Source organism: Engraulis encrasicolus, chromosome 10, assembly GCF_034702125.1.
Source record: "Engraulis encrasicolus isolate BLACKSEA-1 chromosome 10, IST_EnEncr_1.0, whole genome shotgun sequence".
Taxonomy (NCBI): Eukaryota; Metazoa; Chordata; class Actinopteri; order Clupeiformes; family Engraulidae; genus Engraulis; species Engraulis encrasicolus.
This window is the reverse complement of record NC_085866.1, coordinates 21416033-21443342: the sequence shown is the minus strand read 5'-3', so window position 1 is coordinate 21443342 and position 27310 is coordinate 21416033. Positions and strand designations below refer to the sequence as shown.

Here is a 27310-nt window from a genome sequence, read left to right as displayed (position 1 = left end):
TATTTTCGCAACCCCTCCTCCCTCATCGTATTCCAGAGGCCAAACATTTCTCTGTCCATTAAAGCAGTGGTTCTTAACCTGGGGTGCTGGCACCCCCTGGGGGTGCGCCAGAAATTATAGGGGGTGCGCGGCATGTTGGTTGTGTTCAGGTTGTGACCAAAATCCTGCTTGGAAACATTATAATTAGGCCAAATCTAAACCACATTGAAACATTGAGTCATTAAGGTTTTCATTAATATCTCAAGCAAAAATCATTGTAATACATTACTAAAATCCTTTTTTTAGTGCATGTACACGTTATACATGTTGGGTTAGGGGGTGCGCGGCTAGTCTTGTGAACAGATAAGGGGTGCGCTGAGAGAAAAAGGTTAAGAACCACTGCATTAAAGGATAGTTCCGGCGTAAAATGAAAGTTTCACCATCGATTTCCCATGCCCCAAAATGTATCTAATGATGAGCCATTCTGGGAAATGCCGCGCCGTTATGGAGTTAGCTTATTTTAAGCTTTTTGGCGAATAACGCAGCCAATGCATCACGACGGGGCCAATTTGTAAATATTATTTTCTGATGTTTCCCCCCTATAAACAACCTAAAAAACGCTACACACTTCATCACAAAGGTCTCGTCAATCAAACTGAGACCAAATTTTTATTTCACAGCCACATTGGCGAATTTGGTGGTTCCCTAGGCAACTGGTTAGTCTGCTTATTGGTAATACCGGCTTTGAGGAAAACTATAAAGACTGAATCACCACTCAAGTCAACATTGTTGATTTTAGCACAGCTTTGGGGAGGCCCAGGACAGTTCAAAGTCATTTCAGGGGTATTAAATATCCATGAAAAATATTCTGAATGATCAGCATAAATTCTGGAAATGAACTTTATTTATTGAAAGCTATGGCCTTCTCCTCCACATTGTCTCAGAATTTTCTTGGCCAATTTTGGCAAAATGATTCAGTACAGTATACTTTTCAGGATGTTACACGTTGATGTCACCACAGAGCTTTATTACATTATTATTACATTTCACTTAGCTGACACTTTCATTTTATTCAAAGCGACTTACAGTTATTATTTGTCAGGGTATTAGTTACAATCCCTGGAGCAATGTGGGGTTAGGTGCCTTGCTCAAGGGCACTTAAGCCATGGATGGAGATGCAGTGAGAGGTCAGGGGGGATTTGAACCTGCAACCCCCAGATTGAAAGACCAACTCTCTAACCACGGGGCCATGGCTGCCCCAGAGCTACTTTGCATTCATGACAAGGTTAACAAACTTCCCTACTGACTTTTGAATAATATATATTTTTTAAAATCCATGCATCATGATTGTGTGTCTGGGTGCATTTTGTGCTTATATGCCATCATGTGCCAAAAACTGTTACTGCTTCTCTTATCTTAATAACAAACAGACATGGTGTGTGTATGTATTTTGCTTTATCATAATTTCCCAAGATGGTGATAGCAGGTAGGCAGAGATATTGTTGCCTGTTAGAAAATATCTCTGAAGTAGCTCTGTACAGTATGTACATTCCATGAACGTACACTTCACACAAAGACCCATGCCACTGGCCTGGCTGGACTGATCATAAGGCATACAGGGTGTTTTCCCAATGGACTGTTGATAACTTTGACCTGGTCCTCTCCTCAATGTAGTGGTATCAGCACTCATGTCGCCACAGCAGACCTATCTGAGTCAGATTTAAATATTAATTTTGGCTATTGTGGTCTGAAATTGCTTGTGATAGATGACTAAAATTGTTGTCACAGGCTTCATTGTCTCTGTCAATGCCTGGCCAACTGGTTGTCGCTGAAAATGCCGGTCTGATTTTTTTGCCACAGTCCAGCCACTCGGGTGGCGATGAAGGTTAGGTCAGACGGGGAACAGAAGAGAAGTTTGAAGGTGACCTGTCCCAATAGGCAGTGGTGTAGTCTACTTTTTTGAAGTGGGTATACTGTATATTTGAGCATTTTTTGAAGTGGGTATACTGTATATATTTGCCCTATAATGGATCAATCAATTTTAAGTGGGTATACTGAAATCCCAGAAATTTAGAAGTGGGTATACTCCGTATACCTGCGTTCTAGACTACACCACTGCCAATAGGTTCAGTATAACACTGTTTTGTTACACAAGCTTTGTTACCTAAGGAAATGATATGTAACTTTCAGAGAAAGACTTTCTATGTGTAACCGGATGGACTGGATGAGAGTAGGGGTGCAATAATGGGGCCAGGACAATGGGGGAGCTGTGGGATTTGCTGCTGTGAAAGACTGGGTTCATGGGGAGAAGAAGAGTCCTTTAAAAGCTGGGCCTGTGGAGGGCCCGCCCCCTTGGTCTCCTTTGTGTCAGCAGTGGGTAAGGTGGATGGTGTGCAGTTTTGATTCTTTTGTTTGTTTTGAGTAATTTATGTGTTTTTGAGTTTGATATTGCCTTCTTTGATTTTGCCATTGACATAGAGTAGTTAGCTTTACATTTGCTTTAGGAAGAGTGAATTGTAGTGGTTAATTGAGTGGCATCAGTGAGCCATAACAGCCTTAAGCTCTGGCCTCTTTCTAGAGGCCATTTTGTGTGTGATTTATATTGTTTGTTTTCTTTTAGTCCTGTTTGTTTGTCCATGCCAGGGCGGCCGACCTGAGCTGGGACTCTGCACACCTTCTGCCTTCCCCAAGTGGCTCAGCCCGAGGTCCAGTAGTGTAGTCCCTGCTGCATGGTGGTTTGTTGTGGATTTTGCCTTTTTTTAATTAGTGTAAACTTAATAAAGTAATTATGTATTCTAAATGTTTTTAATGTTAATGTTAATAGTAACCAGGACTGGGGACTGCAGGCTGTAGCCACTGTGTGTACATCTACTACTGGGCCTTTGTGTGACATTTGCTGTGTGGGTAGCTATTAGTAGACAATGAGTGCTATGTATGAATTTAGTGTGTAGTGTTTGCAGTGGTGTCATTTGTGAACCTGAAGTATTAATGCACTTTGAACTTTGCAGTTTTGCACTCTCCCTTGGAGTTTATTTATTGTGTTACTGACTTGGTGTTTTATTCATTTAAGGTCCCAGTGTAGGTGGCAACCTCTGACTCCTCCTTCCTTCTCCCATGAACTTGGTTTCAAAATAAATTGTAAACATTTTTGACACTTGACTCTTTATTGTCTCACGTTGGTCGACCGAACCTGGTTACAAATGTGCCTGGACTACTAGACCACTGTAATGCCTCTTGAATGCACTTTTGAGAAAAAAAAATCCACATCACATGAAACTCATTGAAGGGTCAGTGGTATTCACTGACACCCTAACACAAAAAATTGTTGCAAAAATACTTTCCAGCAGGAGTTACCATTTGTTAAATGTCTTGCACACCTATATGTCTTGCACACCTATACAGCTATTGTACAATAGCTGAGTGTGTAGGTGGCTGAAGACAGGGCTGAGTGTAAAATGCTTAACATTCGACACATTTCCACATTTTCATTACTTGGAAATGTACACTTTGAATAGGTGCATCTTTTGTAAATCTGCCATTTTGAATTCCCAGGCATAGAGATCAGAGATGTTTTTGACTGCAAAATCAACTGTATATGGCCAGTCAGACCAGACCAATAGTCATGAAAAAGATCAGATGTGTGTGTGTGTGTGTGTGTGTGTGTGTGTGTGTGTGCGTGCGTGCGTGCGTGTGTGTGCGTCTACCGGTCAGCCTGTCTAGTGGTGTTGTCTACGTAGAACGTGGGTATACACAGTATACCCACCTCAAAATGTCATGGATTTCAAATACCCACTTAACATTGATTGATCCATTATTTACAATAGCACAAATATATAGGCCCTACAGTATACCGACCTCATAAAATGCTCAAATATACAGTATACCCACCACAAAAAAAGTAAACTACACCACTGCTGTCTAGGGAGATGGAAATTAGTCTTCATGGTAGTACAGTCCAATGCAGTCCAATGCAGATCCCTACATACAGTATGGTATGCTGAATGCGTTCACCCAGAGGGAAAGGATAAAACTTACAAAATGATATGGACAGAGGCAGAACAATATGGCACTACTATAAAAATGGTGCATTCCTTGTTTTCCCGACTGTAAGGAAGCAAACATACTTCTTCCAAGATGTCCAACATCCCTGGACAGGTGCTACAACAAGCCATCGTCCCCTCCTGCTTCAAAGCCACCACCATCGGTGCCACAGAAGTCATCCTGCTTCAATGACTACCGTCCCGTAGCACTGACACCCATCATCATGAAAAGCTTCGATGGAATGGCTGATCATGGTGGCCCACATCCAACGGTGATGAGATGGACAACAGGACTGAGGTCTGTGTGTTGGTGTGCGTGTGTGTGCATTCGGCAGCCATCTTGAATTTGAATGATGAAATGGCTAATGAATGACTTGAAAGCCACAAAATCACATTTCTCTCACCACGAGTCCCCGAAATAGACCAAAAAAACCTTATTTTTGGACAATTTTGTCCCACAGAGAATCAACCTGCATGGCCCAAGCTAACCTGACTCTCGCGCAGATGCCCTGTGCGAGCTCACAAAGTGTAACGAAGATGCACGAAGCACTAGGGGTCTCGCGAGAGCCAGGCTAGGCCCAAGCATGGATGGACTTTTTTTTCATTCACTTCCTGATGGATTTTTTTTGGGGGGTGCACCCCTTCTAAGATACTATAACGTATAAAACTTGCCCAATGAGTTTATAATATTTGTAGCTTTGCAAGTTTTACATATCTTTTCTGTATGGGCAATGATTGTGTGAATGTGTGTGTGTGTGTGTGTGTGTGTGTGTGTGTGTGTGTGTGTGTGTGTGTGTGTGTGTGTGTGTGTGTGTGTGTTCACCAACATGGTTTATCTTTGAATGTCCCTCCATTATCAATAGAGTATTACCTACTGCACAACTGTCTTCACATTACACTTACAGTGTCAACATTGAACACACATTCCCTTCAAAGCAAATTGAGGCCAAAGTTAAACGTCTTATTTTAGGCCAAATTAATATATATTTTGGTCCCTTTGTTAAGTCATGATTAATAGTATCTAGTATGGTAACGCTACAGATGGCCATACTCAGCTCCTGATTGGTCGACCTTCCAGGGCAGCTCCACAACTCCCTGGGTGCATTCCTCCATGGAGAAAACAATTAAATTTCCCAGCTGTCAGCCTAGCCAAACAATTCCTGGGGGACTATTCTTCATTTACCATCCTGTTTGAAAATGAGAAAATGACTTTACAATTGAGCTTTTGCGAGTAATTGAAATATAATGCTGTTGTCAGTGCTGTCATCACAACGCATTACTTCCTGGTGAGGCCACAAGCACAAGTGGAGGATGCAAGGTTGCATATTGGAACATATTGGTTTAGGCATGGTTTTGGTCAGGGCACAATTTCGCAACAAATTAGCCAATCGCTTGCCTAGTCCTGCAGAGTCCAGGCTCAGCTGATAGCCAGAGCTGTGTATTAAGAAGCTATACACTGCTGCCCTCTGTTGGAGGAAGTGCATAAGTGGCAGTGATTCGCCTTCAAGGCATCTTCAACCCTGTTGACATGTAGAGTAGTAGAGTACAGTGTCATTTATTAATCCAGAGGGAAATTAAGGTGTCAAGTAGACATTAGCAGACATTACACACAACATTGCATGTATTCACACACACACACACACACACACACACACACACACACACACACACACACACACACACACACACACACACACACACACACACACACGCACATACGCACACACACACACACACACAGCTGTGGTTGTGATGAAAAGAGTGAAAGTGGTTCATCACATGTACCTGAGTGGTACATAGCAAAGATCAGCAAAAAGAGTCAAAAACTGGAAATGTCAATATGTTTGTAAACACATCCATTTGGGCCTCTTGTTCACACATTAGTGTTTCAGCTCCCTAAAATGGATTTTTCCCCAAAAACGTAACCTACTTTTTAACCCATTTTACCATTTTAGACCGAGCCCTTTTTGGGAAAGGGTGCAATGTGAAAGGGGTACAGTGTAAGATGACGTAGTTTGCACGGTGCCCGTGGCATGCCTGTCTCAAAATCCACACTGTTATGAAAAAATGCTGTTTAAATAAACTCGCCAGCAGTTGATACAAATCTGAATACGGTATGTAAAGCGATTTATCATATGAGAAGTTTTTTCTATGACACTCGTAGCGGACCGCTCTTACTGTACATATGGGATTTTCACCGGACGGACCGAGAAAGAGGTTGCGAAAGGTATCTTTCATTTACTAATGACTCAAACAAGCACTCAGGACAATGATTAAATAAACTTTTAAACTTTAATCCTACATAGAGCCCCTTTAAATACATCCTCATCCATGTACGTATATATCTGCATACTGCATGTATACTGTATGGCATCGCAGTTGAATTGCTTGGTGCACGTCTAATGTATTATGAATAGGGCTGGGACTCGATTAAAATTTTTAATCGAATTAATCTATAGGCTTTGAAATTAATTAATCGAATTAATCACATTTAAATATCTGACTTTTAAACAGTGAAAAGTATTTTTTTTTCACATGGATTTTGTATAATGACAATAAATAAGCTTAATCTAAAAATATTCATTTTTAAAAGAAGAGAGAACTCTTCTCAATTTCAGCAGACTGTTCACCATCAGGCAAAATGCTGCCCTCCACACTGGTCTAATCCAGAATTATGTAGCTATATTATAGTGCGGTTAAAATTAATTATTTTTTTTAATCACGCTAATTTTTGTGTGATTAATTAATTGAAATGAATGCATTAATGTCCCAGCCCTAATTATGAACAATTGCCTTTTGCTGCAATTTTGAAGAAATTGCACTGTGTGACCTAGAATTACAAACCATATAAACCAACAGTATATTTATTTAAAAAAACACACAAACTAACAAAAACACTCCTTTTGCATTTGCACAATCTTGTCTTTATTTACATCTTTATTGATACCATTATCTATATCCACATCTTTTTTTTTTAGTTACACAGCGAGGCCCAGGAGCACCACGCTGTCCTTCCTGTTAAAGACGGTGTAGAACTGCCTGATGAAAACCTCACCCAGGATCCAATCTATTTTTGGACCCATTGATGCACCATAAAAGCCAGTCTGGCACTTGTTGTTGCTGACCTGTAAACATAGTAAAGAAGTAGGCAAGTGGTGCATTCATTCAAACTGCAGGCGCAGGACAAAAGAAAAACAAAGTTGAATGTCCGCACACTTGCTCCAGTTTTGCTTCTTTTTATCTCTGCCAAGGAGGTAATGTTTTCAGGTGCTTTGGTTTCTCTGCCTGTTTGTCTGTTTGTCTTTCTGTTTGTCTGTTTGTCAGCAGCATAACTCAAAAACTAATCAACGGATTTGGACGAAACTCTGGTGGTGATCCGGATCACGAACCATAACCAGACGCAGAGCGGGCAGACGCAGAGGCTATGCATCAGAAGCATAAATCTAGCTTTAGGGTGTAACATAGTCAAATGTTCTATCAAGCAGCTTCCTTGGCGGAGGTTTGCGCTCTCTGAGTGCTTCTAGTTTTTTCTTAGATTATTTTTTAATACATTTATTAACTTATCCCAGTGAACTTTTTCAAACTGCATTCAACTTGAAAACGTTAACAGGGAAGAAAATAAAAGGTTAAAGAGCAAAATGGGAGTAAGTGTGCAGACATTAAACTTTATTTTCATAGTGGCCCTAAAAACATACACACATCACTGATTCTTGAGAAAGTGGCTAAAACAGGTTGTAATGTTGACAGAAAAAAACAAAGTGAATTACAAAATTATATGGTATATCCTTGTAGACTAAGGTCTTGGCTTTTCAGAAATGCACAAGGCCAATCTCCCCATTATGTATTTTTTTCAGAAATCAGGCTTTTCTCCGACCATACCTTGCTTTTTGTCAACACCGTCAGACACAATTAAAAGTTATTAAAATTGTATTGATTTGGTTGCATATGTATCTGGAGTTTTTAAGTGATTATGTGTATTTTTTGCTTCACACATATGCCTTTAAATGTTGAAAATTCACTTTTGTTCTATTTTAATACTGTTTCATGTGTTCTAATTTTAAAATATGTACCGTCAAACGATGCTTACTTAACGCCTAAATACAACAAACAATTTTTTGTAATTTCACAAATATTCGTGTAGGCTTAAATTGGCTATTACTTTGATATTTCAACAACTACTAAGGAAAATGTTGTAAGCACATTCATTTAAAATGTCCAAAACTCCTTCTTACGGTGGTGACTTAAGAACTGACGGTGGTGACAGTAATCTGAGAGTGGTGAAAGTGGCCTAATTAGTACCTGCATTTAGCAAAATAAATAGCCCTCTCAAGTCAATGGCATCTTGCATAAACACTTTATTTTTGTGTGTGCACAGTGTTTTTACTTCATTAGTTAGATTATCTAGGAAGTAAGCCACTGGTTGTTGAAAATGTGGTAAAAACAGCTTTTAAATTGTTCAAATCCAAAATATAGAGGTGTATTATCATAGATGTAGGTCTTGGCTGTGCAGTGAATGCATTGGCCAAGCTCCCCATGTTTAACATTTTTCATAAAATGGGCTCTTTCTTGTTTTGTCAACAGCGGCAGACAGAATTAGAAGTAAAAACACATAATTACTGTATTAAAGTGAATTACTTTAACAATTCAACATAACTGTAGATACTTATTGTATGCATATTCTTAAAACATGTCAAAAACACGTAAAACATGTGTTTTTTGGTGAACTCCATCAGATGTCACCACCGTCAGGTTTTCTGACAAAAAAACCTCCAAATGCACCTCAGTGGTGGCTAGAGCATCATGTTGGATCACAATTATTACTAACATGCCTAGTAATGTTTCATTAACCGGCACAATTTAGTAAAATATGGAACAACATGATGAGCAGAACAAAATCTGACGGTGGTGACATCTGACGGTGTGAGACAAAAAACCACTCTTTTAAATATTATGCATTGTTTGTTCACATTAGCCATTTCATTTTCGCTCTGTTTCTTGGGTGCTTCATACCTTTTCTGAAAAAAAATACATTTATTAACATTAATGTAATACAATACTATTAAAACCCCCGACGGTGTTGACAGTTTATGGTTGGGACAGTACCAGTGTCCAAACAAATTAACAAATTGAGGACAAAATAATAAACTTACAGGAGCTTCAGTGATGGTAAAGTAGGCAGTAGAGCTGAAGGTTTGAAAAGGGGTCCTCAGTAATGAAAATTACCTTGTGCATACCTGATTTTATTGTCTTTTAGAAAAAAATCTGACGGTGGTGACCAATATGCTGGACACATTTTGAGCAATCAGTAAATAATAGTAAATATTGTTTTACATCCACTTTGTGCACATCTGTAGAACCACTTTAATATGGTCTTCCACATCATGGTGATATTGTTCAATTCTGTTAGTGATTTTTGTATTTTAAGTCAATTGAAATGATGATGCCAGTCCTTGGGACAGGCGTTTTTACAGGGTGTGGACAGGTTTATAGCCATGAAAAGTAATAAAATTACAATCAACTGTGTATTCGTGTGACAGACCCCTTGGCCATTACCTGCGTTCATTTTGTTTGTGAAAATGTAGTTGATTTTCAACAGAATTAATATTTTACTGCAGGGACATGTTTTTGCCAAACTTTCAAGAATCAGTGACATGACAATGGGCCACACACACACACGCATGCCGAATTCTATAATGACGTTCATGAGATGAGGACAAACACTCTGATATGATGTGCTTTATGCAAAAAAAATGTACCCACAAACACACAAACTCTCTCTCTCTCTCTCTTTCTCTCTCTCTCTCTCTCTCTCTCTCTCTCTCTCTATGTGTGTCTCTGACACACACACACTCTCTCTGTCTCACACACGCACACAAACACAAACACACACACTAGAACATGACACAGGAGTGGATTTTCACTCTCGTCCCATCCCGGTCCCAACATTTTTTTTTTATTCCCGCTCCTGCCCACTCCCATTCATCTTTATTCCCGCTCCTGTCCGCTCCCGTTCATCTTTAACATTTTGACTCCCATCCCGCAGGAATCCTGCAGGACCCGCGGGACCCACGGGAATTCCTGAAAAATGTCATCCTCTAACACACACACACACACACACACACACACACACACACACACACACACACACACACACACACACACACACACACACACACACACACACACACACACACAGGAAGACAGAGACAGAGAGACATACCTGAGACACATAGGCAGATGGTGGGAGGGCAAACGGTTCTCCGTTGATGTTAAAGACAACATCAGGCATGTACTGCATGTTTCCACAGGACACAGTCTGTGGGAAGATGTGAAAATTAGAGTCTGCTTTGGACAGAGAGTGCAAGTCCATCTTTGCCAGCCCCCCAATTGCTTCCCCGTGGGCTCCTTGGTGTCACTGATGATGAACATTTTTATTCAAAATCTTGCAAAAACATAATTCGAAGGTCATTCTCTGATTTGCAATCAAGACGTTGAAAGGGAGAAAGTAGCCCACAAAGTATGCACAATCCTTTTTAGTTACACTTTTACACTCTTACACTTACTCTTAAACTTAATACTTACACTGAATGTTTGTTCTTGCCTTGGGTAGCCACCTAACCAACCATTAATGTTGTTAACCTCTCCAATGGGTCCGACCACAGCTGATGTTCCGGTGTCAACGATAGCCGTGCACCCAGTAACACAAGCAACAATATTTCCATTGATGGTGATGCTGTAATGACACAGTACAGTAGTATGTAGTATACAGTAGTATGACTTGACGAAGCGAACAGCCCTTTGGCTGCACCGTCGGGCTGTTAGAACGCTCCGTCTCCGCTATTCCATACGTAATGACACAGTACAGTAGTATGTAGCGTACAGTTATGCCGTAATGACACAGTACAGTATGTAGCGTACAGTACTGTAATGACACAGTACAGTAGTATGCGGCATACAGCGTACAGTATGCCGTAATGACACAGAACAGTAGTATGCTGTAATGACACAGTACAGTATGTAGCGCACAGTAGTATGCCGTAATGACACAGTACAGTAGTATGTAGTACACAGTAGTATGCCGTAATGACACAGTACAGTAGTATGCCGTAATGACACAGTACAGTAGTATGCCGTAATGACACAGTACAGTAGTATGTAGCGTACAGTAGTATGTAGTACACAGTAGTATGTACAGTAGTATGCCGTAATGACACAGTACAGTATGTAGCGTACAGTAGTATGCTGTAATGACACAGTACAGTAGTATGCCGTAATGACACAGTACAGTAGTATGTCGTACAGTAGTATGCTGTAATGACACAATACAGTAGTATGCTGTAATGACACAGTACAGTAGTATGTCGTACAGTAGTATGCTGTAATGACACAGTACAGTAGTATGTACAGTAGTATGCCGTAATGACACAGTACAGTAGTATGTAGTAGTAGTCCAGATGGAGATAGGGGTCCATTCATCAAGCTCTGGTAACCCCACCCAACCTCACTACAGTGTGTGTGTGTGTGTGTGCCTTGTGTTTGTGTCATACCTGTCCACATTTATCTTCCAGTACTGAGCATTTGGCACCAGTGGAATCTGGTACAGTTCGCCAGTGTAGTACTGAGGGTCAATCTCACCAAACAGCACCACACTTCCTTCCTGGCCGTGCCTAGCACCAGAGCCATCAAAGAGTTAATACTGTAAGTCAGCTTTGAACTGATCTTGATATCATTTTATTTTGAGGGGCCACAGTTACAGTGTACTTATCTCATTAGATAAAGTGTAATGAATTATATAATATGTAAATTAAGGTGGTCCAGTGGTACAATCCATTGACAAATTATACAACACACATCAACAAGTTTGAAAACAAAATTACATGGAGAATACATACTTTTATGTTGAAAACAAGTTGATATTTCACAAAATACATTTACACATGTCAAAACAAATCTACTAAACACAAAGCACTTTTACAATTACTGAGACAAACCACAAAGTGGCAAACCATTGTGGCAAACCACAAATATAAATCCTGAAAACAACTTTATATTTCACAAAACACATTTACAAATGTGAAAACACACATTTTATTTTGAGGGGCCACAGTTACAGTGTAATGAATTATAGTAACTTACGGTGGCCCAGTGGTGCAATCACTTATATATAAAATTATACAATCAAATTATACAACACACATTAACATTTTACAATTACTGAGACATCTGGCAAACCACAAATCCTGAAAACAACTTTATATTTCACAAAACACATTTACAAATGTGAAAACACATTTACAAATGTGAAAACACACTTACCATTCACAAAACACATTTACATTTCACAAAACACATTTACATTTCACAAAACACACAACACATTTACACCGTAGTGCCTGTGGCAAGTACACTGTAACAGTACATAGTGAACTACAGTATGTTTACACATTTTGTGTAACAACACTTGGAACTACTCACACTATCATATGTAAATGGGCTAAAATGTGGAAGAGCTTTCCCACTTCTAACTTCAGCCCTGTTTGATACTCAATGCTATGCTGAGCGAGCCAAATGCTATAACAACATACCAATGCTGATTGCAGGCACGCACAAAGATCAGAGAGGTCTACATGAACTCAGATCAGAGAACAACATGCTTCAGAGTCAGACAGTATGGAAATACAGAGGGCTGTTGCTTTAAAGCAGCAGTGATCAGAAAGCAATTGAAAAGGAAAAAACAAATAAGAAACCTCGGACTTCTAAGTGAGTAATTTAAGAGCAATACATTCACTTAAAGGTTTTTTTAGTTGTTTATTTCCAGAATTCATGCTGTCCATTCACTAATGTTACCTTTTTCATGAATACTTACCACCACCATCAAATTCTAAGTATTCATTATGACTGGAAAAAATGCACTTTTCATACATGAAAAGGGAGATCTTCTCCATGGTCCGCCATTTTGAATTTCCAAAATTAGCCATTTTTAGCTGCAAAAATGACTCTACTTGGACCATAGTAGGAAATATTTGTTTATTACTTAGTAAACTTTTATGTAAAGATCAAATTTGGCAATAGGCAGCCCAGTTTCAATGAGCAGATAGTTGCAGTACCTTTTTTGACCATTTCCAGCACAGTGTCCCTTTAAATGCAACGCTTATCACTTTTTTTTTACAAACCTGATTTTCAGGTACCACCAGGAGAGTTGGAGCTAGAAAACTGTCATGTGATTTTTTTTCTACCAAATTCAAAGAACCAAAGAGTGCATTTCCTGACATCAAGCATATCCAAAAATAAAAATCGGAATTTTTGAAAATAGATATGTAGCCCCTCTGCTAGGCCTACTCACCTGCTCAGGTAGACAGAGAAGAGGTCGTTGGGGACTAAGCCCTGGCTCATCATATTATCAAAGACGGGGGTGGATCCAGCCGCGGCATTGGAGGGAAAGCCCAGACCCAGAATGCCATCAGCCTCAGAGTAGTAAAAGGTTTGATCCTCAGCCTCACTCAGGCCAAAACTTTGGTGCTTTACAGGGATGCCGCCCACCTGCAATATACAACCAATATAACATTTGCTGTTATACAATTTTGACCAAAAGAAAAAATAATTAGGCCTATTTGAAAATCGATGGTAAGACCTAGTTGCTGATAGGTATGGTTTTCACAATACAGCCACATTAAACAATGTAGTATACTGGGGTTTAAACCATTTAAAAGTCAGAGTAATTTCAGACCTCCACGTTGTCGTAACCCAGAACGCCGGTCAAGTATCCAGTTCCATAGGTGATAGTAAAAGACTGCTGGGTGGCCTGGAATGTGCTGGAACTCTGAGGGTTGAACTTCCTATGGTTATCTGAAAGAGTGAGATATTTTTGGTCAAGGCAGGTATTATATAGGCCTACCGAAGAGCACATCACTCTCTCTCTCACACACACACACACACACACAAACACACACACACACACACACACACACACACACACACACACACACACACACACACACACACACACACATACACACACACACACACACACACACACACACACACACACACACACACAAACACGTGCATGTGTTGACACACACACACACACACACACACACACACACACACACACACACACACACACACACACACACACACACACACACACACACACACACACACACACACACACACACAAACACGTGCATGTGTTGACACACACGCACGCACACACAAACACAAACATGTGCATGTGTTGACACACACACACACACACACACACACACACACACACACACACACACACACACACACACACACACACACACACACACACACACACACACACACACACACACACACACAGATTCACCAAACACAGTTAAAAAAAAGCAGCGTTAATATAACTTTTCAGTAAACATTTGGTCCCACTCAAATTGGCTAATGTAACATTTTCAGAGTTAATTCTAATCAACATTGTTTAAATACTGTACAGTATTAAGCAGGGCCGCCGCTAAAGTTTTGGAGGCCCTAAGCAGGAGGCCCTTTATAGCCCAGGACAGGAGGCATGTCTAGATTGTCTTTTCTGAGCCACTATACAGTAAAAGGCAAGCAGAACCAATTTGAAGCAGCATTGCATGGAAGACTATTAAGCTGCTGCTAAGGTTTTGGAGGCCCTAAGCATAACTGGTCAGGAGCCCCCCTTCATAATCAAATAATAGCCATAGTACTTTTTTTTCAGTCAATCTCAAATTTACGAGGCCCCAATTTAGGGGGCAAAGTGGTTGAGGCCCTAAGCGCTCTGCTTACTCTGCTTATGCCTAGCGGTGGCCCTGGTATGAAGAGCTGTAGAGTTGAAATTACATTGGCCACCTGCAGAATTCTACTCAGACTTTTAATTCTACTTTTAGAGTAATTTGATTGTTTTCAATCAATCGATCAAAAACGAAATACTCTATCTGGATTTATTTATTTATTTATTATTATTATTTGGATATATATTTATTTTCTGAGATAGGACAGTGGTCGCCGGCGTAGTAGTCCAGTGTGGCCTCTGGATTTATATACTACTACTGGATTTACTCTGAAATATTGACATCCCATTTTTTTTTACTGTGTACATACTGCAAGCGGGGCTGTTGCATTTGACAGATGGCACCCACAGGTTTGCAGAGCCGGTGTCAAAGACAACCCTGAAGGACTGGGGAGGGGTTCCAATGGAGATCACACCATAATATTCCGTCTAAAAAAATAAAGAAAGAAACAAAGTCACATGTGGGATATTTCTAGCAGTTACAGTACTGGACACTGTGCTAAATTATGAGTGTTTCCATATCTCATCTGCATGGTCTTGCCATATGGCAACAATCAACTTTTTTCTAGTTTGTCGAAAAAGCCTAGCCTGATAACCCAGACTAAATGCAAAACATTTTGGCGTCCAGTGGGTGGCGCTAGTTTACTAGGCTAGAAAGGACCATATAACCTGTGTATTTTTTTTGTACTTATTTGTGATAAGAGAGCCTTTTACTTTGAGAAAAAAAAAACTTTTAGGAAATAAACACAGGATGTACTTATATTTCAGCACCTACTTTGCCGTGTGGAGGTCATCACTTCAGGGCTCCAAAAACTAAGGTAGGCCTATTACTCACTCTTCAGTCCAAAGTATTGTTATATAATATAATAATGGTATCTGTAATAAGATAACTGTTACTTTTCATCATCAACACAACATTAGATGCAAAGTTTATATAACATAACATAATTGTTGCCATATGACAACAGCATGCAGGTATGGAACAACATCATTGACCATTCAACCCAGTTAACCCCATTGGAATGACTTAAGACTAGAGGTAACACTTTACTTGGCGCTGGCGTCATACACACGACATGACAGTGTAATAACAGTGTTATGACATGGACAATTTATAAACATCATGTCAATGTGATAAACGTTTTATGGTCATGAAAAGTTGACATTGTTTGGGCTGGCAAAGTCATAAAATGTCGTGACTTTGACATGGGCCTAATGTTTATGTCCACCATGACTGTGTTACGACACTGCTATGACACTGTCATGTCATACGTACGTATGATGCCGGCCTCAAGTAAAGTGTTACCTGGCTATATTAGTATGAGACCTATTTACAGGATTTTATTGTACTTCGTTTCATGTAAAATGCATTGTATGTAACTACATTTTACTGTTATACCAAGCACAAATTCACGTAGTAGTAAGAATGTGTAATTTTTAATGTCATTGTATGAGTTTAACATTTGGTCAGTAATTTGTTAAAAATGTAAGGAAAACCACCCCTTTCCATTTTTTTAATCAAAATCTGTTGTAAAAATGAAAACAGACAAACAGCACTCAAACTTATTAAACTGTAAATATAATAATTCATGCTGTAGTCAAAAGCTATTAGCTAGTCAGTGGTGCCAAAAGTTGACGAAGTAGGAAAAAAAATGTGCTGCAGTTTTCTTCCAACATAGGTGACTTAATCTCTTGCTTTTTTATTTTGTTTATGTATTTATTTTCAGCAACAACATGGTCTAGCCACCGTAGTTACAGTGGAATAACTAGTGTAACATGAAATAGCTACCTGACTGGTGTTGTACTTACTTACAACATGAATTTACTTCCACTTTGACACCTCTGCAATGTATGTAATGTGTCAATAAGGTATACAGTGTTTATTTCGTCAACCAGGACTATGACGAAAATATTTAATCAATGCCCCTTTTTGATTTTTGTCATTTAGGCTAAGACTAAGACTACATTGGGAAGGCAATGACTAAATATTACTAAGACTAAAATAGATTTTTGTGACTAAGACTACATTTTTAAAAAGCTGATGAAATTCACAATGGTGTTACATAAATAAAATAGAGAAAAAGAGAACCAGTGTGTGAAGAAGTTTTATTCTGTACAGTGTGATATATGCTAAAAAGAGAACCAGTGTGCGGAGAAGGTTTATTCTGTACAGTTCTATAATTGATTTTTATCATTGCGACTAAGACTAAGACTAAGACTAAGACTAAATTAATTTTAAAAAAAGCGGACGAAATGAACACTGGTATATTTTGAACTTACATCAGCATTTGTCATGATCACAGTCCCATCCTGCTGCTGGAACTTGGCCATGGGATTGTAAGGATGCTCCTTCCTGTATTCATCCCAGAGACCCTTCTTCTGAAGTGCCTCCCTGGCTGTCTTGCCCTTGATGAGGGGCACCCTGCATGCCAAAGACACACACGCACACACACTTTCTTTAATTGGTATATTTTTACTCTGGAAAAAGACACATCAGGTTTTTTATGAGAGACTTAACTTACCGTAAGGACTCAGAGAAGGCCACCAATGCACAGAGTACAAATGCCCACTTCATCATGGCTACTGTAACTCCACAAGTGAGGTTGAACACAGTGAATGAAGCAAGCCTGTTCCTACACTGATCTTTATATTCTGCCGGAGAGTGTCGTCAATGTTATCACTGTGAGAAAGTCTACTGACAAATACTTACCTGTAAGAGCACACACCTGACTCCTGGAGTGATTTGATATCAATAAGCCATTTGTGTCAATGTTGACCACGGCAGAAAGTGCTGACACATCCAGTGACATGCCTGCCCATTTTTATTACTGTAATGTGGTATAAAGGGTCTCCATCCTGACTGGCTTGTTCGTGATAGGACAATAGGATATTGCTTGGTCTTCAAACAGCAGTCCATAAGTAATAATCAATGGGGGCACTATGTATGAAGTTACTGGAACCTCTGGTGAGTAAGTAGTCTGACAAGAACAAGGAAGTAGTCTTGCCGCACCTGTCAAGTCTATTGACCTACCGCAAAAATTACGTTGTTTAATAAATAGCTGAGCAAGAGGTCAAGTCTGGACTGGTAATCTGGCATAATGGGCATTTTACCAGTGGGTTGACAATCCTCAGGGGCTGATGTTGCTGTTTTTCCCGCCTACAATTTAGAGGCGGCGGCCCATTGGTCCATCTTAAATATGGACAGTGGACTGGGCCAATCAGGGTATCGTATTGCATGAAAGCAGCCTGTGTATGGATGAGGGGCTGGTCCAGGCCAAAAATGGCTGGTCCATTTTCACTTCTCAGTCCAGTCCTACAAGCGGTGCATTGACACTCTCAGCTCAACAATGGTGGCAACCCTGCAAACATGGCATAAACTCGTCCACCCCAACTTTGCAAAAGCAACTTGCACACCATAACATCCCCAGGACACTTACAGTAACATTCACACAGTGTAGACTGAGTAACAGTAAAAACAATTATAACCCACAGGGCCAGGCAAACCCTTGTTCCACTAGTAAAGTAAATAAACATAGTCTGCATTAGGGCGGTATCAAGGTGTTTGCCAAGATACAGAACCTGCCCGAAAATTCACACCCATACAAATGGCAACAGCAACAGTATCTGCGAGTGCATTCCAATATGCAACCTTGCGTCCTTCACTTGTGCTTGTGGCCTCACGCTTTGCTGATGCCCCGCCTCTGTGGAGATAACAATTAAGTTTCCCCGCTGACAGCCTAGCCAAAACATTTTTTGGGGGTCTATTCTTCATTCACCATCCAGTTTGCAAATGAGAAAATGACTTTACAATTGAGATTTTGCTAATACCTGTATAATGCCGTATTACCACAGCCCTAGAACAGCCTTGCCACTCGCTATCAAGCCCCATTGTACCAGGTGTTTGTATTAGAACTATGGTTTTTGGCTGCAGTTCCAATGAGTTCTCCACTAGAATGAATGGGACCCAATAGAGCTAGATGCTAAAAATCTTAATTTTCACCCAGGTCTCATCAACAAAGCTCAGATTTGAATGTCGTTCGGGAAATTTCAATAAGGGTTTCACTCAACAGTATAATAAAAAAGCACATATGTCCGTTTGATTTGTTATAGGAGGTGTTTTTGTTGCTCACTACTCGCTAGCATTTTGCTAAGGGTGTGACGTCATATACACTTAAAAATTACTATTTAAGCATATGCGTAGCTCAAAAGATCTAAAACTCAGCCGTGGGTATTTTCTATATGTAGTCTTTCGAAAGCAACATCCGAATTACACGAGAAAAAATCATATACTGAGATAAAGGCACCATGAGGGGTCTTGCTCCATAGGACTCCATTCATTCTGATCTCCGGGTCGCCACGTGGATAAGGGTGGAACTGCCCCTTCAGCTCTCAATCTGCCATAGAACTAATACAAACCTGCCTCGTTTTGGAAACCGGAAATACAATACACTGTGAAACCAACCAGTGGCGTATCTGGTCTTAGAGAATCTGTGGTATTACTTCCTGGTACAAGGCCACAAGCACAAGTGGAGGACGCAAGGTTGCATATTGGAGCGCACCCCTGTGACAGGTTAGGTTTAGGCATGGTTTTGGTCAGGGTACAATTTTGCTAAAAATTAGCCAATCCCTGGCTTAGTCTTGCAGAGTCCAGGCTCAGCTGATAGCCAGAGCTGTGTATTAAGAAGCTACCATGGGTATAAGAACTGGAGAGAGTGAATAAGTCCCGCCTCCAGTCATTTCAATGGGAAATGCTAGGCTAGTGAATTCAGCCAAAATTGAACGTTTTTTCAGCTTCCAAAATGGAGTTATTTCCACTGACAGTTTACTCAGCCCATTACGTGCCACGTTAATGACTGACTTACGGTTGACTAGAAAGCTATTTGGACGGGCATTGGATGCATGGAGGTGCCCAACCACAGACCTGTAAAGGTCTGTGCGCCCAACACTAAACTCGCGTACCCACCAATCAATCATCATGAGCGAAGTGAATGTCGGAAGTGCCAAAATGGCGACTTGCTAATCGTCAAAGCTAACCAGCCAAATCCTGCCCCCTGGAAGCTACAGAGTGCTGCCCTCTGTTGGGAGAAGTGCATAAGTGGCAGTGATTTGAACCATCTTCAACCCTGTTGACAAGTAGAGTAGTAGAGTACAGTATCATTTATTAATCCAGAGGGAAATTAAGGTGTCAAGTAGACACCTTACATATATAAATACAAAAAAATGCAGACATTACACACAATATTACACACACACACACACACACACACACACACACACACACACACACACACACACACACAGCTGTGGTTGTGATGAAAAGAGTGATAGTGGTTCATCGCATGTACCTGAGTGGTACATAGCAAAGATCAGCAAAAAGAGTCAAAAACTGGAAATGTGTCAATATGTTTGTAAACACATCCATTTGGGCCTCTTCTTCACACATTAGTGTCAGCTTCCAAAAATGGAATTCCCTCCCCTAAAACGTAAGCTACTTTTTAACCCTGAACGAAGAGAAGACACCGGAGCAGCTCAGATGGGATGCTTTTCTTTTTTAATTCAAGTGCTCAACATGTTGGGGACGTTTTGATAGCAAGCCACCTTCATCAGAGTCCACTACTGTTCTACTTTTTAACCCATTTTAGCCGGAGCCCTTTTTGGGAAAGGGTGCCCTCTGCCCAGGGGCGGATTAAGAAATTAAGCACCCCCCTGGGCCAGACATGGGCTGCGTTCCAACATGCGACCTCCACTTGTGCTTGTGGCCTTGTACCAGGAAGTATTACGTCGTGATGACATCACTGACAACAGCATTATATCTAAATATCTCGCAAAAGCTCAATTGTAAAGTCTTTTTCTCATTTGCAATTGGGATGGTGAATGAAAAACAGTCCCCCAAAAGTTGTTGTGGCTAGGCTGACAGCTGGGAAACTTTATTGTTTTCTCCACGGAGGAGGGGCCAGGAGGCGGGGCGAGGCCAGAAGCACAAGTGGAGGAAGCAAGGTCGCATATTGGAACGCACTCATAGTCTTGAATTGGTGAAAGGGGCACAATGTACTGTACATCCTCATCCATGTACGTATATATCTGCATAAACTGCATGTATACTGTATGGCATCGCAGTTGAATTGCTTGGTGTCGCTTCCACTTCTATAGTCAGGGTGCAATTTGCCGGGGGGGATGGGAGGGATTATCCCCCCCTCTGGTTTTTATCTCTGCTGGAAAAATATCATCGCCAATAGGCCTATCAAAATAAACTAACAAAAATGTTGACATGACAGGCAAGTTGTGACCGTTTTCTACAGTCTACATTGCACTCACTTTCAAAATTGCCCGACCTGGTGAAAGCTTTGATGTTCACGAAGGAGCCCGACTCCGGCAAATGGCCTAGACCTATGCAACAAAGTTGCGCTCTACGGGAATTAGTAGCCTAACCTATCGCTAATGCAAACGACCTGTGAAAATGAAACGGCAAAGCAGCATTTCGTCCTTTTTTGGTGGACCATCAAATAAAAAACAACCGACCCCCAACTAGTAGGCTAGTGCCTAACAGGCGCGCATTGCATAAGCACAGCGTCAGTGGGGGAGCGAAGGAAACTGTAAAAAAAAGACATTCGGTTTGAAATAGGACGCACCAACAGTAGGCAGATATTGCGAGAGGGACTCACTAGTTTGACGCCCGGCGAGAGGCGCCCTGTCCTGATCACTTTCCTCAGGGTTTAGCCTCTCGCTAATTGATGAGGTGCATTGGATGCAGAATGCAAATGGCTAAAAAGCAGGTGCTCTAGGAAGGGAGGTGCTTTAAAACGGAGCAGAAAAGTTGAATTAATGCACCACAATCAAATAAAAGGCAGCAAAAGGTAGGAATTAACTAAGCCACTGGAACTAAACCAAAAGTCATCTGTGTGCAAGAGTGCGTCCTGGCAATTGTGATCCGAACCGAATATAGGCCTAACCCAATATAGGCTACGCTGCTTTAGGAAGGGAGATGCTTGAAAACGGAGCATAAAAGGATTGTAGGCTAAGTGCACCACAAGTAGGGCTGAGTACCGATCAGAATTTTTTGGTTTCGGTTCCGGTTCTAGAACCTAGGCCTACGTTTCAAAGCGGGTTCCTGACGTTGCCATTTTCGGTTCCTAATTTATAAACGCTGGGGATGACGAAATGTTTAAAAATCTTAACCGACCACCGAGCCTCCCTCATTATCCAGTTGAAGTCTCAGGGAATTTATTTTAAATTGAGAACTGCAATCTAAATCCAACCCTATCCATTTCGTGGGTGTGCATCTTTGCATCGGAGCATCAGTTCATAGTCATACAGTCGATGTTCATGGCAAACGCACAGAAAATCGTGCGAATTTACCTACCTCATTGCAAACTGAACCAGCATGAAGTTTTGCCTCAGCCCCAGACAACTTGAGCTGCAAAACAACAAGGAGAAACTCATATTTAATGTTTTACGCTGCACACGCTCCTTCTAAAACATGCCTTGTGTGTGGGGATGTTGGCCTCGCGCACGGACTCTTACATGGAAAGGTGTAGGCCTACTGTCTGACCTGTCATTGCCACCGTGTTGACTGTCAGGATTTGGCCTGTTGAAACTTTTCCAATTTATGGCTTAAAATCAGGGAATTTTGCAGTTTTCTGTAGCTGACATGTATGCTGTTCTTGCAAACAGTTTTAAAACAAGTAGGCATAAGGTCGCCAAATTCCGCCCACTTCATTGATCACTTCACTGTGAACGTGATAATGTCACTATTTCAAATAGGCCTACTATTTGATTATGCTATCGTATATTTTTGGATAGCGGCAACTGTGTAGATGAGGTAATGAGCAATATTAGCTAACATTGGTAGCCCTTTGTATCGTAATTTGGAGATAACGCCCAGCATGTCCAAAATCTAGTTTCAGCACAATTCGCCGGCGAAAGGCTCCTAATTCCGCCCGCTTGATTTCAGGTCACGTCGGTATTTCCGTTACTGTTTATTATTCCTTCCTGCTGTTTTGCTTATTTCTTTCACACTTGTAGTCCTGGCTTTACCGATGCAGCTTAGTTTGGTTGTTACTGTGGAAACGGTTGAATAATTTTGGTCCTAAAGCGAAACAGGGAAGCGACCAGGGCGAGTTTTTAGCCAGAATGTCGTTGTGAAATTAAAGTTCCACCTCTTTCATGCTGCCGTTAGGACACCCTTCATTACAATGCTGTTTATGGCCGTTTGACTTGGGACTCTAACTGTAGGCCTAATAGATGACAAATTAACTTGGAGCTGTAACACCGATACTATTTACAAAAAGGGAATGCAGAGACTGTACTTCATGCGAAAGCTAAGACAATTTAAAGTGGATAGGGACATGATGCGGGTTTTTTATCATTCTTTTGTTGAAAGCATTCTATGTTTCTGTTCTGTGGCCTGGTACTTCTCCCTGTCTGTTGTTAATAAAAATAAGCTGCATAAGATAATCAACATGGCCAGCAAGATTGCTTGCCAGCCACTAAATAGCATGGCCATGACTGTTGAAGCAAGGGTGGTAAAGAAGGCAAATGCCATATGTGAGGATCTCTCCCACCCCTTACAGCAAGCATATGAGTTGTTGCCCTCAGGTAGGAGGTTTAGGATGCCCTCATTTAAGACAAACAGAGCCCGCCAATCATTTATACCTACTAGTATCTCCATCCTAAATAAGACAACTGTAAGTTAGACTGAATAGCACACTGCACTTTGGTACTGAATACTGCACTTTACTGTGTTTATGTTGGGTTTTTTTTGTCAACCTGTCTTTTTGTTCTATAGGGAGGCGAGGGGAGGGGGTCGTGTTTGTCTATTGTGTTCTTGTTTATTGTAATGTCTTTGTAATTGTATCAGATGCACTGAAAATGGCACAGAACAAATTTCCGAAAGGACAAATAAATAATCTATCTATCTATCTGACTTGGTTTTAAATGTCATCACCGTTTCAAATTGTAAGCATACAAACTCCGTATCATGTCGATATCCATTCCTGACTTAAACAGTGGATACATAGGCCTAATTAATTATCATCACTTATAAGTAGGCGGGTGGAATTGGGGGACGGGCGGAGGCGACTTGGCTATAGCTTGCTACGCACGCAGTGAAGCACTGGGCGCGCTCTGTTTCGAGTTCTTTGCATGGTCCATAATTATAGGCTACCAAACGCAAAAAAATATCCACATAGAAGAAATCAAGTCTTCATTTTCAATAATCCACGTTACTGCGTTCCGTATCGCACTATGCCTAACACACAAAGAAAGTCTCTCGCGGCCAAAAGTGACTGAGCTCACCTGATGCTTCTGATATGAGTTTCCGTTTTATTGACATGGAGTTTAAACTTTGCAATGATTCACGTGTAACCAGGTGGTACTAAATGTCGTGTCCCAGGTTACCGCTAGGTATGGTATTATGGGATGTACCGGAAGGAGTACACTCTGTTCTAATAAAGCAAGCAGACGAGCAGACGCGTGTTATGGAGCGTGCTTATTCATAAGATTTAATTCTGAAATGTATCTACCGAATGCCGAGCAAAAGTAGGTACACAACATTGGCGACGAGGAGTGAAAACGCGATAGTTAGTTAAATCTGACAGTTTAGTTAGTTTAGTAAACTATGGAGAAATCCGGGATTCAGCACTTCGCATGCTACACCGAGCCAGCGACGCTAGGCACGAGATGGAAGCGGTGGCTAACATCGTTCGAGCTATTCGCCGACGGAAAAGGGCTCATCTTGGGAGAAAATACCCCAGTGGCTACACAGCAAAGACGACGTGCACTTCTTCTGCATCTAGCTGGACCTGACGTGCAAGACATCTTCTCAACTCTACAAGGTACCGGTGGTCCAACGGACTACAAGGAAGCTGTCGATGCATTGAACGAGTACTTCGTACCTCAAGTGAACACTGCGTTAGCCAGGCACGAGTTCCAAAAACTGCACCAGAAGCCAGGTGAGACCGTGCAACAGTTTGCTACTCGCCTACGACAAGTTGTGAAAGACTGTGGCTATGGTGGCGATTCTGATAACCAAATCAGGGATGCAATTTTGAGTAGAGGAACGTCCGAATATGTGAGGAGAAAATTGCTAGAAGTGGGTCGTGGACTGACGTTAGCAAGTGCTTTGGAAACGGCAGCACAATGTGAGACCATCGAGGAGCAAATGTCCGCCATGTCAGGTGCATCGAAAGCGACCGCCGAGACGGTCAATCACGTTTCCTCGAAAGGAAAAAGGGGAAAACAAGTAAGTTGGAATGCAAAAGGGAAGCAATCCAAAGACTATAATAAAAATGATGGAAAATGCTACCGATGCGGCAATAGCGACCACATGGGTCGAGATCCGAAATGCCCTGCACGTGGGCAGACGTGCAACAAATGCCACGGGAAAGATCATTATGCAAAAGTGTGCCGCACCAAGAACTTGAAAAATAGACAGACTGTAAACAGCGTCGAAACCGAAAATGCAAGAAATGACTTTGCTTTTGTTGTAAATGATGGTGACATGCCAGAAAGACTTTCATTCTGTGTTGGGGGAGTGAATGTGAAAATGCTGGTAGACTCCGGGGCTACAAGCAACGTGATGGGGGAAAATGCATGGGAAAATTTGAAAGCAGGACACATTAAGTGCCACTCCTATGTCCCTAAGACAGAAAGGAGGCTCTATTCCTATTCATCCAGCGAGCCACTTGTAGTCAAGGGCGAGTTTACATGTGACATCTCCATTGGGAACAAAACTGAACAGGCTGAATTCATCGTCATCAAGGGAAACGGTGAACCACTGCTGGGGAGGGAAACGGCGACACGCCTGGGGGTGTTGAGAATAGGCGCCAACATCTCTGCTGTGACTGACCTTAAGCACACACTCCAGCAGCAGTATCCCGAAGTGTTCAAGGGAGTAGGAAAGTTGAAAACACGACAGGTCAAATTGCACATCAATCCAGATGTGAGACCTGTAGCCCAGCCACTTAGGCGCATACCATTCAACCTCAGGGGGGCAGTGGAGAACAGGATTAAGGAGTTGATGAACTTGGACATTATTGAACCTGTCAATGGCCCCACCCCATGGGTGAACCCGGTGGTGATAGTCCCAAAACCGGGAAATGATGTTCGCCTGTGTCTTGACATGAGGCGGGCAAATGAGGCGATAGTGAGGGAACGCTTTCCAATCCCCACTGTGGACGAGCTACTCCAAGGCATGAACGGCTCGACCATATTCAGCAAGCTAGACCTGAAATGGGGTTACCACCAACTCGAATTGACCCCAGAGTCACGGGAGATCACCACATTTGCAGTGCACAATGGCGTGTACAGATACAAAAGACTGCTCTTTGGTGTCTCATCCGCCAGCGAGCAATACCAACACGAGATCGCCAGCGCACTGACCGGGATCGAAGGGGTGGAGAACATCTCCGACGATGTCATCATCCACGCTGCTGACCAGGAGACACATGATCAACGACTGCACGCAGTCATGGCCAGGCTCAGAGAAAGCGGGCTAACTCTGAACCCAACAAAATGCCAGTTCAACATGGACAGACTGATCTTCATGGGCATCCTGCTGTCAGAGAAAGGAATCGGGCCGACAGAGGAGAGAGTGCGTGCTGTGACTGAAGCAAGAGAACCGGAGACCGCCACGGAGGTGCGTAGTTTCCTGGGGCTAGTAGGTTACAGTAGCCGATTTATCCCTCAGTTTGCAACCCTGTCTGAGCCACTGAGGCGCTTAACAAGAAAAGACACACCATTCAAATTTGGCCCAGAGCAGAAACAAGCATTCAGTAACCTGAAAGCAGAGCTAGCTAGAGCCGCAACACTAGCTTACTTTGACAAAGATGCTAAAACATGTGTAATAGCGGACGCAAGCCCTGTGGGATTAGGCGCAGTACTGGTCCAAAACCAGAAGGGAATTAGAGTTCCTGTATGCTACGTAAGCCGCAGCCTAACACTCTGCGAGCGCAAGTACTCCCAAACAGAAAGAGAGGCACTAGGTCTAGTGTGGGCCTGTGAGAGACTGCATCCGTACCTCTATGGGAGAAAGTTTGATCTGGTCACCGACCACAAGCCATTGGAGGTGATATACGGGCCACGTTCCAAGCCATGCGCACGCATAGAACGCTGGGTCCTCAGGCTGCAGCCGTATGACTTCAAAGTGGTCCACATCGCAGGAAAAAACAACATTGCTGATCCGCTGTCACGACTTCTCACCAGCGAAGGGAGGGGAGTGCAACACGAGCATGGAGCTGACGAGTACGTGAGGTTTGTCGCAGTGAATGCAACCCCAAAAGCACTCACCACCAGAGAAGTGGAGGAAGCATCTGCCTCTGACACAGAGCTACGTGAGTTACGCAGAGCGATTGACACTGGACATTTTGAAAAATGCAAACAGTATGCAGTAGTGGCAAATGAGCTATGCACCATAGGTTTCCTGGTTCTGAGAGGCACACGCATCGTGTTGCCACAGGCGCTGCGAGCAAGGGCTCTTGCACTGGCCCACGAAGGACAT

General features: G+C 41.8%; 1 protein-coding gene across 1 annotated transcript; it reads right to left on the bottom strand.

The window, feature by feature from the left end:
* Positions 1 to 6924: 6924 nt before the first annotated feature.
* Positions 6925 to 17528, bottom strand: LOC134456825 (pepsin A-like). Its single transcript, XM_063208392.1, has 9 exons — positions 17337 to 17528; positions 17095 to 17236; positions 15126 to 15243; positions 13747 to 13865; positions 13363 to 13559; positions 11567 to 11686; positions 10602 to 10752; positions 10240 to 10335; positions 6925 to 7144 (listed from the first exon to the last, which is right to left on the bottom strand). The coding sequence occupies exons 1-9, from the start codon at positions 17390 to 17392 to the stop codon at positions 6998 to 7000; spliced, it is 1146 nt and encodes a 381-aa protein (XP_063064462.1). The 5' UTR covers positions 17393 to 17528; the 3' UTR covers positions 6925 to 6997.
* Between the last annotated feature and the right edge of the window lie 9782 nt (positions 17529 to 27310).